The following is a 15,297-nucleotide window of genomic DNA, read 5'->3' as shown; positions in this document are numbered from 1 at the left end:
TAAGCTCATCCACCTGGTATTTAGCCCCATCACAGACACCCATCCCAAACCCCACAATGCTGATTCCACCTAGAAATAGCCAAAACAAAGAATTCAGCTTCTGTTGTCCACAAGTTTTGCTTCTTCTCTCTCTAAATAAAACCAGACAGATGGAGCAATCTTTGGAAGTCATGTGAAAACATCTGCAGTAGGGAATTTGGAACAAAATATATTAAAAAAATTAATCGATCTACCAAAACCCAATATTGAAAGTAGTATATGAATAGGCAGCCTCCCAGTGTGGTTTCTCCCACTGCAGGCAGCATATACAGCGGGGTCCAAACTAGGCTCATTCCTGGGGTTTGGCTTTACTCAAAAGAAACCCGTGTTAAAGTAGCAAAGCTTAACTCAGGTCTCTTCCCCAGGCTTGGCTGCTCTTACAACCAACTTATTGGGACTCCCAAGTGTTTGCTGAAGGTTTTCACTGTCAAATTTTTGCTGTCAACCAAGTGAAGTCCTCAGCCAGCTTCCTCCCTTGGGTGACTGTCACCCAGTCCTAGTACATACCAGGCAGGGCAGTGTCCCATCCTGCAGGGATGCACTGAATACTTGATAGATAGTCTTGTGAAAAGAAATGCAGAATAGAATCTAATCCCCTCACTATTGCTCTCGTCTGTCCAAGGCAATAGGGGTTGACAACCTGTCATCCTGTGGTTGTAGTTAAAATTCAGCTAAAGCACATAAACACAACTTTACAGAGGGAATAAAATTGCACAACTGGTGCCGTAAGAAGCCTGTAATTGACCCGCTGCCTATGATTTTTAATACATACTATTCCAGTCAAGGTTGCTCTACGCCTGGGGGATACTGGGAGGAGGAGGAGAACAGAGAGGGGTAACGTGAGAAGATGTGGCGGTGTGGACTTCAGTGAGGATTAACAGCCAGAGCAAGAGTTAATGGGAGAGGATGAACATAGTTACTGATGGCTTAGATGAAGTCTTTACTGCAGTGTTTTTATCATTACTTGAGGTAAAACTAGCATAAGCATGTTCAGCTGTACTGAAGTCACACCTTCATTTTCTCATGCGGGTGTACCCTGTAAATGTAAAGCCACTCCAAAGTCTTTGTTGCTATAATCTTCAACAGACTATGGAGGAAAACATATACTGCTTAGTGACTAATGTAGCGCAAATTCCCTGTAGGTCTAGTTACATGAACCACCATTTAAGAGACACAATTTAGTTATAAAGTGCACGTTAAAAGCTGCTCTCTCCTTGAAGTGTATATTGAATTCTCCATAAAGATTGTTTACAAGATCAGTTAAAAAGAAGCTTTAAAGAAGCTTTTGAGAGTTTCAGCACATGGTTACACCTTCTTTCTAGCCCCACAGCAAAGCATTAGGGATTATCCTATAACTCTGGGGGTGAGAGAGTTAGCTAAGAGACTGGCTGGGTAGGCAAAATGTGCTGGGGATTGGCTGTGAAATGGGCAGGAAGGGGAAGTTGCCCCCTGCGTGACTGGGGGTTACAGCACACATTGAGTAGTGTGTGTTCTCTGGTGACAGGCACTTCCTCACTGTGCTCATGAGACCACCATCACTTCACAGGACTACAAAGGGGACTTGAATTCTTCCTGTTTGTTTGTCCCAACACATGACAGTGAAGAATATACTGTCTTTCAATCTGGACGACCAAGAAAACAAGCACATTTGGGAGAGATTTGTTCAACTGATGTTAAAAGTTAAAGATTACCTTTACTATGCAGTAATTGTTCACTGAGGAATCTTTCATCAGGCTGTAAATAACGGTTTGTTTTATCACTGTATTATTCACTTTCAGGAAACATGAGTTTTGCAGTACAAAGATAGATCCATATCCCCTGACTTTAAAAAAACATTGCAAAAACAGTCCTGAAGCATTACATGATGTTTCCTATGCTTTAAATCCTGGCATTTAAAACATAGGCTGGACAGATTTGTAGATTCTGGAGACATTTGCAGTTTGTGGCTATAAAGCTGCAGAGGATATCAGCTGAGACTTCTGCAGGCTGCATGGAAAGAGCATTTCAAAGCTCTGTACTTGCCGAAGTTCACGACTCTGTGCAGTTGCACGTTATTCTGGAAGCAGTGCTTCTTCTCAACTCTTTAATGTTTTTCCAGAAAGAAAAGCATATTAGGTGGGTGTGTCTTTTCCATAGTGCCACTGCTAAAAATCAGAGTTTTCATACAAGCAGTGTTGAGTGAGGGAACTGGCATGCTTCTACAGTATGTCTTTATCTCAATTCCCAGCATTAACTGGTATTATAGTACTCAGTCTAATATGCTTCCCAGTCTATCACAGGGCTCTGAAATCATGGTATCAGTTGCATACTTCAGTATGCAAGCTGCTTTACAGTCCTGCACACCAGCCTGCACCCTTTGCCTTGGAGAGGAAACCCCTGCTCTCAAATTGTCCATGACACATACAGAAGCTACTGCTGGCATTATTTCTCACTGTGACTGGAGGATGACTTGAGTGTCCCTATGACCTAAAAAAGCAGAAGTTGTTGCTCCAGATCCTGCTGCCTCTGCCACTGTCCAAGGGATACCGGCAAAAACAAAATCAGCATCTGGCCTGTAATGAGAGTTAGCCCAACTCTTAGCAGCACGAATACCTGAAATCCCTTAGGGGTTGGTCTGAAAAAGAAATGACATATAGAATTTACATTGAGGAATTTTCCTGCCAGGAAGAATTCCTTACTTTCCTTCCCAATGGACTAGCAAGATTAGCTCTGAATCCACACAGAGTAGTATGTAAGTATATCCAGCTGCAGAAATTAAGGACTATATGTGTAAGGAAGTTTCTTTTACTATTTAACTGTTTTTATTTGCTCTGTCTCACTATATTAGTTACTGTTTTGAGATATGAGTGAAATACTACTCAAAGCCTGTTTCATAAAAAACAGAATACTTAGGAGAAGATCACTGAAGGGACAAAAGTGATAAAGTAATTATCTGTAGGATTGGATTTAACACAGACCAGATGGTACCAAAGAAGAGGCAAGAATGCTTTGAAGAATAACTGTGAGTGCTGATTCCTCCACTTAGAGAATTTACACTGATAATGAGCAGTATCAGAGATAATTAATTCATCGGAAGTATCTTGTATCTCAGGCCTTGTCTTTCTTAAGGCTGACTAACATTTGCTGCTGAAATCTGAAGTGCTGGAAGCATGCATGTGCAAGAATATACTTTGAAACCTAGAAATACATTGTATAAAGCCACTTTACGCAGGAGTTATTAAGGTATTTTCTCTGCTTGCTGCCACATAATGTATGTGTTTCTGAACATCCATCTGCATTTCTTCTGTTTCTCTGACAGTCACTGTCTTTTAATGTTGTCTGTTCTCTTAATGGAAGAATCAAGTTTAAGGTACAGACTTCAGTGTTGCTTCCGCTGATATTATGGCAGTATCCCCCGTACTTACAGAGGACTGGCAATTGTTTTGAAAATAGATTATTTCTATTAATATATTTTATTTTAATAAGGCACTAGAAACATTTGTTTTATATGATACTTTCAATATTTAAGACCTCTCTTTGCTGTGTTAAAAACAGGCTCTGTAGAATCACTGAAGTATTTTCCCAAAGAAGAGTTCAACTTGCCTAGTTCCTAATCCTGTAATTACTTATGCATGTAGTTAAGAGTAAAAACACTTCCCTTGTAATCACTTGGAGAAGGATATGATGAATCATGGCCTTTGCTATATAGTCTCAGTGTCTAGAGGTACTCCCATAAGTCACAATAATAATGATCCTTTTTTCTCCTACTTAAATGAGTATTGTATCAACACAAAAGGTTTTGAATACAGGTTTTTACAGGAAAATATTTTTTGTTCTAAGTGTTATCTGTCTGAAGGTAAAATAAAGGAGCATTTTAACCACCCATTCAGTAAATATTGACTTAGCTTTTAGCCAAGCTTTTTGTTCTTCAAGTGAAAAAAAAAATCAAGGTATGATATCCTATTGACTAAAATGCCAAACTCAGAGACAAAATTCTCATTGGCTTCCATATAGATAAGGTTTTCAAAAGAAATATGTACGTACGTAGCATGGGCTAGTTCTGGTAGTGTGGAGACTTACAGGTCACTGACAAAATAAAAGAAAAACGTAAACTCAGCCGTGCAGAACCATCAGAAATTGGTTAGAATACTGCACAACTTTTTTAGCTTTCCAGTCACACACACACCTTCTCCAACTGCTCTTCCTGCTAAATAAATAAACCATAAAAGAACCCTAGAAAACCCTATAGCACACATGTAGATTTTGTGAGGCTTGTATATAAAAATAATATATAATAATATACTTTTTCTCTCAGTCCTCACTCAGGCACAGTTGAAGCCAAGGATGAAGTATAAAATGATTGATCAATTTTTCTCTAGAATCTTGAGAAAAAAACTTTTTATAAATTTTATATATTCCTATTAATATTTTATACAGAACATTCTGAAATAGATCCAGTGTACATTTCTGCTGTTTCGGGTTGCACATGCCATCTTGCACTTTATATAGAGATGGCTTTCATTAATACTGAAGTAAACTGAATGCGTTTTTTACTCAGTGGGTTTTGGCCACTCTATCCCCTTCCTCCCCTTTATGTGTCAGTTGTAAATTGCTTGATAAATGCTCTGTTTCATGCTTCCTCACTCTTGGCTTGCAACATCTTTAAAGATTCAAAAGACATAGGAAGGCTAAAAAGGCAACAGGTAGATAGTACAGCAGACGGCTCCATGTCCAGTTAAACTTGCTCAGAGTAACAAGCAGTAAGATTGTATTTTTTCTGCAGAGTGCAGGGGGAGAGGCCATGAATGAAAATAAATTTCTGAACACAGACTCCAGCACAGGATCAGTGGAAACTACCGTCAAGCCCTTACCATTTAAAGATCCAAACTTCATCGTAAGTATATTATTTTAACTACTTGAAATTCTAAACTTTTCCCATAAAACATTAACTAAGATTCCAATAATCATATTCCTAATGTAAATATTAACAAAATCAGCTTAACAGCCAAATAAAAGGTTGACAGTTTTTAAGAAATTCACCTCAAGTCTATGGTCCAAAGACTATATTATAACATGAAAATGGCACTGGTCCAGAGGCAGAACAGCTATATTGAATTCTGGAATGGAGTCAGAAAACCTGCTAGATCCAGGTAAGTGTGGAAGTTTTATGATGTGGTATCTCACAAACTACCAAAGCTAGAGAGGAACAATTAACACCACTGTGAAAGGTAGGAATCCCATGTTCCAGTTCCTAGCCAAGGCAGGCTGCAAAGCAATTGAACTACAAATCAGCCAGAGAGTCAATAGCAAATGGCATTTTGCTCCTCTTCTGGTCTCTGAAACTCTTAACAGACTTGTGGTGTCTTCTTCCCGTCATTGCCAGATTTAGAAGCAAATGCCAGAAGACTGGCCTGCCGGCATTCAGTCATGTAAATGCTGACAGCTGATGAAATACAGGCTCCTAAACACTCTGAGATTTAAACTGGGGGAGAAGGTGAAGGAAGATTACAGCTAGTAATGCTGTCACTGCTAGTTTGTTTTTAATATCTTTTTATCTTGCTATGTCAAAGCCAACTAACTCATTGGCACACTGTACAAATGCTTTCTAGACAAGCAAACTTCTCAGACTGCTGGTCCTAAGCCAGTACTTAGAAAGAAGGATTTTATCACAGATTTCATTCTGTATGAATAAGATACAATATCTCACAGCATAAACCCTGGGTAATTGGGCATCGCACAGCTGACTAAGTACAGGTTTGGCAGGGGGTATAAAATTTACCTCTGACATGCAAGTCACTCTATATCTGCTTTGCAGACTTCTGTCATGAGAGGGGCATTCAAATGACTGTATACTTTGCTCACTAATCCTCCAGCAAGCACCAGCATCTTTGAGAAATGGGGCTTATTGGAAAAGCTCCTTCTGTGCCCAGAGGCATTCCATGTAGCTTCCATATAGGATTTAAATAGCCAAGAGGCCTTGTGCTGATCCTTCAGTTCTTAGAGAATGTCACTATTACCAAAGAGGCAATTCTAATGTCTGCATGCTTAACATAATAATGAAGGTACAGGGCCTTTGGCAACTGCTGCAGAAATAATAGCCGGTTATAATAAAAAATCTGAAATTGTCCTCTCCAATACAGTAACTAATTTGAGAAGAAATGCATTGAGTTTTAACTAGCATTTCATTGGTATGACCTAGTAGTAACAATTTGGATGACTTTTTGCATCCTTTCACCTAATATGCATTAAAAGGAAGAAAATAAATCAAATAGTGTCTATCCCTCATACATATGCCAAAGTTTGAACCATTAGCTCACAGCAGAGGATATACTTAAGAGCATAGAATAAGGAAGAAATTACCTTTTCCTAAACTTTCTGAATGGAATTTACATCCCTTGGCAATGGGGAAGGGGAAGAAGACGTTCTGACAGTTGTATAGAGCAATACCCGCTATAGAGCAGTAGCTCCACCTGTCCTAGCTCCAGCTTTCTCTGAACTTCACTAGTGCAGAAGTAGCTCAGGTCATATATCTTATCTTAATATATCTTATGTCTACAAAAAAAAGCTTTCTCATTGCATCTTTCCTCCTATGATTCTCATCAATTTAACAGGTTAATTTAGAAACCATTCACAGCAGAAAACTGTTTGTGGAACTTTGCTGAGTTTCTATGAGACTCATGTGGCAGGTAGTAATTATTAACAGAAATAACAACTCCCCAATTGTAAGAACATTTTCTTTTCTGACGTAGAGCTATAAATCTGTGTCCTTTGATCATTTAGAAGTATTACAGTATGTTGCGCAGCTTCTGTCTCTGGAGGGACATAAATAAATTAGTCTTTAGCAATCACATTTGATAACTGAAAATACCATTATAGTACCTGTGACAAGCCTTCCATTAATGTACCTTTCAAAATGCAAAATTGTCTTGGCAGCCAACATTCTATTTATTATTCTTTTTCTATTATCCTGTCTTTTATCCTTTGAAAGAAAAATAAAATTTCCAGAAAGTTTCTCATAGTATTTATTACATTTTGCAAGATCAGTTGTGTTTGCTACAGTCATGGATAATTTGTAAAAGAGCTAGAGTTTCACCTGTAATATGCCATAAAAAGGAGAGAGAAAATTTAGCTGTGTAATCACAATTTCAGACACAGCTTCATAGTAATAAGTTCTAATACGAAGGGAGTACATACAGAATCCTGTAATCTCAGGCTAAACCTAACCACGTTGATTTTCTATTTCCATGTAAAGGACAGATTTTAATTTCCCTCATTTAATTGAAAACATAGAAGCTTTGAAACAGTCCAGAAAGCTTTGTTTTTCTTGCAGCCAAGATTAAAGTGTAGAGTATATTATCCTACTGATGAAATAAGTGAGGATAACAAATGGTTCATGACAAGATGAGACCTTTCAGGAAGACTATGAAATAGAAGTGTTATTAGTATTCTTTGTTTATTTTTTTCTCTAAACACCATATTTTTAATTCTAGCACTCCGGCATTGGTGGAGCAGCAGCTGGCAAGAAGAACAGAACTTGGAAGAACCTAAAACAAATTCTTGCTTCTGAAAGGGCATTGCCATGGCAACTAAATGATCCTAGCTGTAAGCTGCTTAGACGCTTTGCATGTATTTATAAATAATAGAATCCACACAAATAACTTTCTTTAAAACAAATCTACATTATTTCATCAGTGCATGCCATATCCTGCTTGAACAGGGGTCAGTACTATATTTAAGACTAGTCCAATCACCATGGTGAGCCCCAAGTGGAAAGCAGGGGAAAGCAAATAATTTAGAGTATCACGACAAAGTTCAAATACATTTGGAGAGAGAGTTTAATAAAGGAAATATAGTTATCCAAACCAGGTCAGAAACCCTTATTCCCATCAGGTTTTTGTCACCTCTTCACTGGTTAGGAGCCTGCCCTTCCTCTGCATACAGCCCAGAGGTCTTCTGATGGGTGGCTGCTGTTTGATTAGCTATATCTGAACTATTTTCAAATTAATTCTGCTAAGCCACATACCTGCAGAAGCTTATACCTTAGCCCAAGCTTCCTATCTAGCCCCTTATCCTAGATTCTTGGGAGATTTAAATCCTACATCCCCTCTTTAGTACAGCACAGCTGAAACTACATTATTATCAGTCCCGATTAGGAGTCCTAGCTGGTGTACATCCACAGGAGGAGAGTTACAGCAGTGGTCTTAATCTAGATTTACTTCAAGTCTACTTGTAAAGTAGGATACTATTGAACTTAGCTGGAGGCAGAATGGGATCCTCAGATTTTACTTAAGCAAGTGGAGGCATTTCAGAATTGAGCATATGCATATACTTTTTGCCAGATGTGGTACTTTATCCAAAAATAGCTTGCCATTTTTTGAAGTGTTTTAGACACAACTGTTACAGAAAAATGCAGACTACCGTGTGTTCCTGGCTATTGTAACTGACAATATGCTGATGTTGCTATTTCTACTATGCTCTGTTTGCAACCATAAATTTACAGGATTTTTTTAAGAAGGAGGAAAGAGAAATTCAGTTTCATATTTAAAACCAGCTGTCTGTGGCATTAGGGTCTTTTGAATTATAAGATGATACGTTAAAAATCTGATATGAAGGGAGCATTTGAATTGATCTTAGCATCTGAATGAGTTGCAAATGAGATCAGGAAAGAACAAAGAAATGAGTCAGGTACAAGATATTTCTGTAAACATCCAAAATTGGGGATTTAACTACGTAAACATACCAACTGTATCTTGAAAAATGTTTATGAATGAGAGTTGCCATCTAAAGGGCATCGAAGAACAGCAATTTCCACCACTTAATTTAAACATTCAGACAATTTTCCAGGTCACTGACTGGGCTTAAAGTGGTACATGCTTAAAGATTTAACTGATTTAAAAGATTACTTTGCTTTTGTGGATTATAGTTTTTCAGAGCTTCGATCTTGAGCAATGTTTCATGATCTTAACATATAGCATGCATATGATAAAGGCTATTCTTTGCATGTGACTGACTGCAAGGGAATTCATTAAGACTTGGAAAAAATCAACACATTTTGAATAGGTCTTGCATTTTTCCTTTTGGGGACGGAAGTTCTGCTTGCTGAACTCTATTAGAGAGATGAGCAGGATCAGACTGTGATTTACAGTGCTAACAGGCTAAATGTTTTCAGAGGTAATTCTGTTTCATATTTTTTTGCCTTGGTCTTGCTAATTAAGAGATCTCAGAAATTAGGTTTATGTATTAAAATATACATAAAACACTGAGTTTATCCCTTTGTTTGTCTCTAGATTTTAATATTGATGCTCCTCCTTCCTTTAAGCCTGCCAAGAAATATTCTGACATTTCAGGACTTCCGGTAAGTATTTTATCTTTCCCTCCAAAATTGGCATCTCACTTTCCACAATGAAGTAGTGCTGGTGCATTGTTTTGTAAAAGATGAACATGCTGAGGTTCCTATTCAGCCTCGGTCTTAATAGTTATCCAGTGATTTAGAGCCAAACCCCAGCTACTATCACTACATCACAAAATCCTTAGGTTGTTAATAAATGTCAGGACAGATTAGATAGCTTGTCCTGCCAGGTGGCTACTATGACACCACTTCCTCAGCTGTAGAATCTACACTGGTCCCCACGATTTCTAATTCTCCAGATCGTTGCATTGAAAGCTGGTAGTCCACAGTCTTCATGACTGCTAGCTTTGCCAAGCTATAACCACACTGACTGAAACTTTCCACACTGAATGTTTGCGTGAGGCCGATCTATTTCTTTGTATCTTGTAGAGGAAGTTTAAAAAGATGGCTCAGCAATTTTGAATAATGAGATTAGGCAAAATTATATTGATTGGCCCAAGTTAAAAAAAAAATCTTTTTTATCATTGCTCTCAAACTTTCCCTCAAACAAATCAGCCAGAAACCGACACTTGGCATAGACTTTTGAGAATTTCAAATACCCTCATGCTTCAGAGCTGGAACTTGGAGTTTGGTACATGTATATCCTATGTGTCACATATGGCCTCTTTTACATATTTTTGTTAAAGAAAAAAGAAAAAGGGGAAAAAAACCCCCACCCTCACGTTTGACTTAGATACAGTTTGCACATGCTCCAAAAAGTCTCAGTAGTTACGATTTGGTGCCTGAATTCCCCAAAGATTCGGTTGGCACAAAACAGGAGTAAGTCATTGAATTCTGCCCAGCAAAAAATTTGTATCTGCTGCTGAAACTGTTCCTATGTGACATGAATAATTTTCCTTAAAACAAAACAGGTGTTAGTAACAGCATATCTTTTCACTTTTCACTGTCAGCTCCCGATGATTTATTTTGCAGAAGCCTGTCTATTTATTGCAATTGAAATGAATGTGAATGTTGTATTTTGGACTAAAAAAATGCTTAAGTAATGTTTACACTAACTAACTACAGTAATGAAAACTTTATAATGCCAAAGAATCTTAGATAGAATTTCTGGGTCCCCTTTTCCTGGTTTAATCTGTTTTTCATCCATAGGGCGCTAGCCCGCCTTCACAGGCTTGATATCACCTCACAGAGATGTCTTTAAAGGTACACATTTGTTATGTAGATGCAGGTTAACATACCATTTGCATTCTGTACACTGCATTAGGTGAAAGTCCTCATTAGGAAACAAAATGAGTGAGCACTTAATTAAGGACTACCTTATAGTACATACACAGTGTAAGGCATCAAAGAACAGCTATGGCACCAACTGTAATCTTGCACATTCTAGCATGTGTTTTCTTTGACTTTTTAATTTTATAACTAACACATTTAAATAAGGCACCTAGGAGGTGGCATGTTTGCAGCCTGTGCCTCCTAATGTGATTTGGAAATGGAGTGGGTTGCTCAGATAGAGGCTGGTAACCCTTGGTGTTCAAGAGGGAATGGGAAAGCAACATTTCCCTCACAGATGAACAGGCAGACAGCAAATGGAAGAGACTGCTCACAAACCTAGGGAAAATAATTCCCTCCAGCCAGTCAGACTATATTCTTGTACTTGTAGCAGTAGTGCTTTGATATAATAGCAGCTTGTTTTCAGAGAAGGAGCAGGGATCAGCTGAATAAAGCACTTTGCATAAGTACCCCTGCTCTATATAAAGATGCAGTGGATAGAGGAATGGGGAATAGGTGGGCACATGAAATAATAATGAGCAGATTTCACCAACATAGCAAAAATTCTATACTGGGTCACTTAGTGGTGCTCATCTTTTCCCTATCCTCTCCCCTTAGAGTTGCTTTGCAAGTGTTAGTAGCACTTACACCAGGTGTTATTAAGTTGTTGCAACATCTCTGCTCTGTTTGGGGCTAAGCTGTGGGGCAGAAGGCATAGGAGCATAAGTTCCTTTCACTGCCCCATCTCCAAGGAGATATAATGCTTTCCAGCACTGACCTTTGATGCATTTCAAAACTAGTCAGTCGCACCTATAGCAAGGTGATGATGCAGGATGTAAATATGACTGGAGACCACATCCCTACCAGTTAAGGGTCAGTTTAGTCATGGGAAATAAGAGTCATTCTCTCAGTTCCCCAGCTTTCTTTACCATCTCCTGCTTTCCATCAGTGATTTATGTACTCTAAGTATTCTAGCTCAGTATAAATACTCTCTATACAAATCCATTCAGTGCTTCTTTTGTTTTCTTCTTCTCTGTTTCTACTTTTTTTCCCCTTAATTTTCCATCCTCTAATTGCATTGTGAGTCAAGTTTCCTATTTTACCTGGCCTGCAAGGTTCTCCAGACTATGATAAAATTACTGTGTTTAAAAAAATCTTTTTTATTAAAATAACTGAGACAGTGTGTCCTTTAAATTGCTGGTCTAGAAATGTTTCATAAGAAGCGCTAAATACACTTTCAAGATCATTTCCTAGTGGAAAGATATGTAGGACAATAGAATATTTTAGAAATCTAGTATTAGAAAAATGCCCCTGTATTTTCTGTGTAAAATCTAAAAGCATTTGTGTAAGAATATATTTTCTATGGAAATGCTGGATTCCCCATGGGAGAAAAAAAAAAGAAAATAAATTCCTTAGCATTACCCATTTAAGGAAGAATTAAATGGTCTAGCAGGTACAAAAAGAGAAGTATATTAAAACACTCTCAATCAGTATACCTGCACTTGTATTAAATGCCACAATTAAATTCTGCTGATCCTCTTCTCTCTCTGTGTGTAACACAAATGGAATTAAATTTACCAATGTTCTCAGCGGAACAGCCTATATATATTTGTAAGGCAGCTTAGAATTCAAAAGCTATTATTTCCTATATTAACACTGGAAAATAAACCTATTATTTCCAAACTTGCAAGATATGTATTTAGACATGCAAAACAGAGTAATTTATTGTAAAGGAGATTAAAAAAAAACACCAAAACTTCAAATTTCTCTTCCTTTTCTGAAAATGGATCAGCCCTGTTACTATAGAAACAGATTGAGATAACTAGTTTATTGTGTTTTAAGAGTGTGTCTCTCTGGCCTTTGACTTAGTTTTTTAAACATGACAGAGTTTTTTCTTTGCAAAATCATCTTGCTTTACTCTTCTAATCTGTTTAATTATTGCTGAAGTATTGGTAAAGTTTGTTTTCAGACTGAAGTCATGGCATAAATGAGTTATCATACATTAGTGTCTGCAAACAGTGCAGCCCAATACAAAGTATCAGAATGGTGGAGAATTGCGATAGTATTTTTAACCTAGGTTGGTGCACAATACAAATTGCAGATATTGCTTGGCTAGCTTATTACTGAATCATGCACATTTGAAAAGCAGTCTAATTGGTTAGCCTTTTCTTACATGAGGCCAGAGGTAAAGTTTGAAATAAAAATGAATTTATACCTGCTGTAACCATGCAGTTACCACCACTGATAAATTTATTCCTAATGTTCTATGTTTGAAAATTAATTGATGGCTTGACTGTTAGCTGACTACATTTAATTAACCTGGTGACATTTCTTTGTAAAGAAACAAACTACAAATAACACTAAATTTTCTGAGTCATATCACACCAAATGATTAACTGGATTGTTACCATAGTCAACAGGTGCTTCTCAACATAAAAATCGTAGAGGCCTCTGCACTATAACAGTATGGAGGGGAAGAATACTCCAGCTTTTCCTGGCCTTTTCTATTTTTAGTAGCAATGTCTTAAGGGATCCCAACTGCCTGTGCCTTGCAGCCTACCACCATCTCGTGTTAAAGAGTGGTACGGAAAACACTTTCGAAGTTTTGGGAGATGTTTGTTAATCCATTGCTGAACAGGCAGTGATTGTATTGGAGACTGAAGGTGGAGAGGCAATACCCTGAAGCCTGCCTTCTCCCAGCACAGCCTCCTGGCCTACCCCTGAGCTCATCCGAGCTCCAGGTTTCTGTAGCAACAGGGAAGGGGAGAGGATAGAAGGAAACTGGCACCGCTCCCAGGCATCCAGGGTCCAAATATAGCTGGGGATACAAGCATAGCCCAGGGTGAGCTGGCCAGGCTGTTATCCTAAAAGCAGGCATCTGTAGCAAAACACAATGCTGAGTTCAAATTTCTTATCGGTTCAGTCACAGAACCATAAGCTGAGACTCCCTAGCTTTAACAACCACTTTAAAGTAAATTAAAAGCTAAGAGAAAAACAGTCCAAAGCTATGAGAGCACCCATAATTTATTGGGGGTGGGTAATTTATTGGCAGCAGCCTAACTGTTTGGAGAGCTGCCTTGCGAGAGACCGCACAAGGCACAGAGTTGCTAGGGTGAGTTTAGAATTGAGGAATTTCTTTTGCGCCGTGTTTTATATGTAACTTCTTTCAGCCCTCTGTTATGTTTAATGCATTTCTAATGTGATTTTATAGGGGTCTGTTAACGCCTCATAAGTTCTGACATAAGGAGAAAGAAAAAGAGACAAACTTTTGGTCACATGGTAGAACAGCAGTGCTGTTACTGGGAACAGAAACTCACTATTTTGTGGTCTTGCAATTAAGATACTTTTTTACTATTATGATTTGAAATTTTATTTGAATAGTGTGTCTACCATTGTTTGTTTTTCAGGCAAATTACACAGATCCCCAGAGCAAGCTAAGATTTAGTACTATCGAAGAATTTGCTTATATTCGGATGCTCCCTTCAGATGTGGTTACAGGATACCTAGCTCTAAGGAAAGCAACAAGTATTGTTTCCTGAAGAGACTAAATATTGTCGTACATCGCTTGTGAACAGTGCTGATTTTGAGCATCATGATGGAAACTGACTGTGGGACTGAGGTTCTTTAAAACTATCCATGGATTTTTACATCTGGAAGTAGTTGATGATATATGGATTTGAAGAACATATGGATTTAATTTTCGTAAATGCTGATATTTGTTAGTTTGCCAATTTGTTCGCAATTTGGTTTGGTGAACAGAATAACTTAGACCTTAAGGATATGTATTTGCACCATAATGTCTCATTTATATTAATTTCTGTAGAGACAGGATTTCATCTCCACCCTGTATATTTTATGTACTGCCCTGGCTCAGAAGGAATCCTCATCTCAATTAAGGAAAAGGCACCAAGATACCCAAACATCTAAACCCCCTTACCAGATGCGCTTGCCACTTGGCTATAAATAAGTTTGTCCCATCTGTAAAATGAAGCTAAAATACCTAGCAAGTACTGCTATTGTGATGACTATTTACGGTACTGAGCACTGTGGAAATGAACAGCTTCACACAAATATTTCCATTGAAGCACTGCCAACATAAATAAAGTTGGACTCCTACTTGTTTGTAAAGTACCCTAATGAATACACATAACAGGATTAAATCAAATCACTGGGTAACTCTTAATCGTGACACTTTGCAGTTTTTGAGTGCTTCATTTCTCAACCTCACTATTCTACCTTTCCTAGTTGGAACGGTATTAGTACTAATTAGTATGAAAAAAAGTACTTATTTCCCAGACTTTTAAAAAAAGATGCTAAAAAGCAGGAGTTCCACTGTCCATTGAGAGTGTTCTGACACCCGGATGGTCTTCAGAAAGGCAAGACCTTCTACATGAGAGCACTGAAGTTAGCACCATGAAACACCAAAAGAATAAGTGAGAGCAAGTGAACAATGTCACACTTTTGAGGAAGGAGACTGAAGAACAGTTTGGACTCTTGCTGGCGTGGTGGCTGACAAGTATATGCCAACGTCAGAATGACCATGACTTCCTGAAACAAAGTCTAGGGGCCAAGGAGGCAGAAGGTTTTCTGTCCATTCTTTCTTTCTGTCGTCTTTCTTATGACAGGCTGCTGATTTGATATCTTCTGACTTCTGAATCTTT

At 38.1% G+C, this 15,297-nt stretch overlaps 1 protein-coding gene across 1 annotated transcript in view; it reads left to right on the top strand.

The window, feature by feature from the left end:
- The window catches only part of INO80C (INO80 complex subunit C), a 28,207-nt gene extending 13,382 nt beyond the window's left edge, over positions 1 to 14,825 (top strand). Inside the window, exons 2-5 of the mRNA XM_027680273.1 lie at positions 4,802 to 4,912; positions 7,509 to 7,620; positions 9,306 to 9,373; positions 14,044 to 14,825. Of these exons, the coding sequence (XP_027536074.1) occupies positions 4,802 to 4,912; positions 7,509 to 7,620; positions 9,306 to 9,373; positions 14,044 to 14,175 (423 nt within the window). The 3' untranslated portion in view covers positions 14,176 to 14,825. The remainder of the gene's footprint in view (positions 1 to 4,801; positions 4,913 to 7,508; positions 7,621 to 9,305; positions 9,374 to 14,043) is intronic.
- The last annotated feature ends 472 nt before the right edge of the window (positions 14,826 to 15,297 follow it).

This window comes from Neopelma chrysocephalum, unplaced genomic scaffold (genome assembly GCF_003984885.1).
Source record: "Neopelma chrysocephalum unplaced genomic scaffold, ASM398488v2 Primary Assembly neopelma1_22b, whole genome shotgun sequence".
Taxonomy (NCBI): Eukaryota; Metazoa; Chordata; class Aves; order Passeriformes; family Pipridae; genus Neopelma; species Neopelma chrysocephalum.
This window is presented reverse-complemented; position numbering and strand designations above follow the sequence as displayed.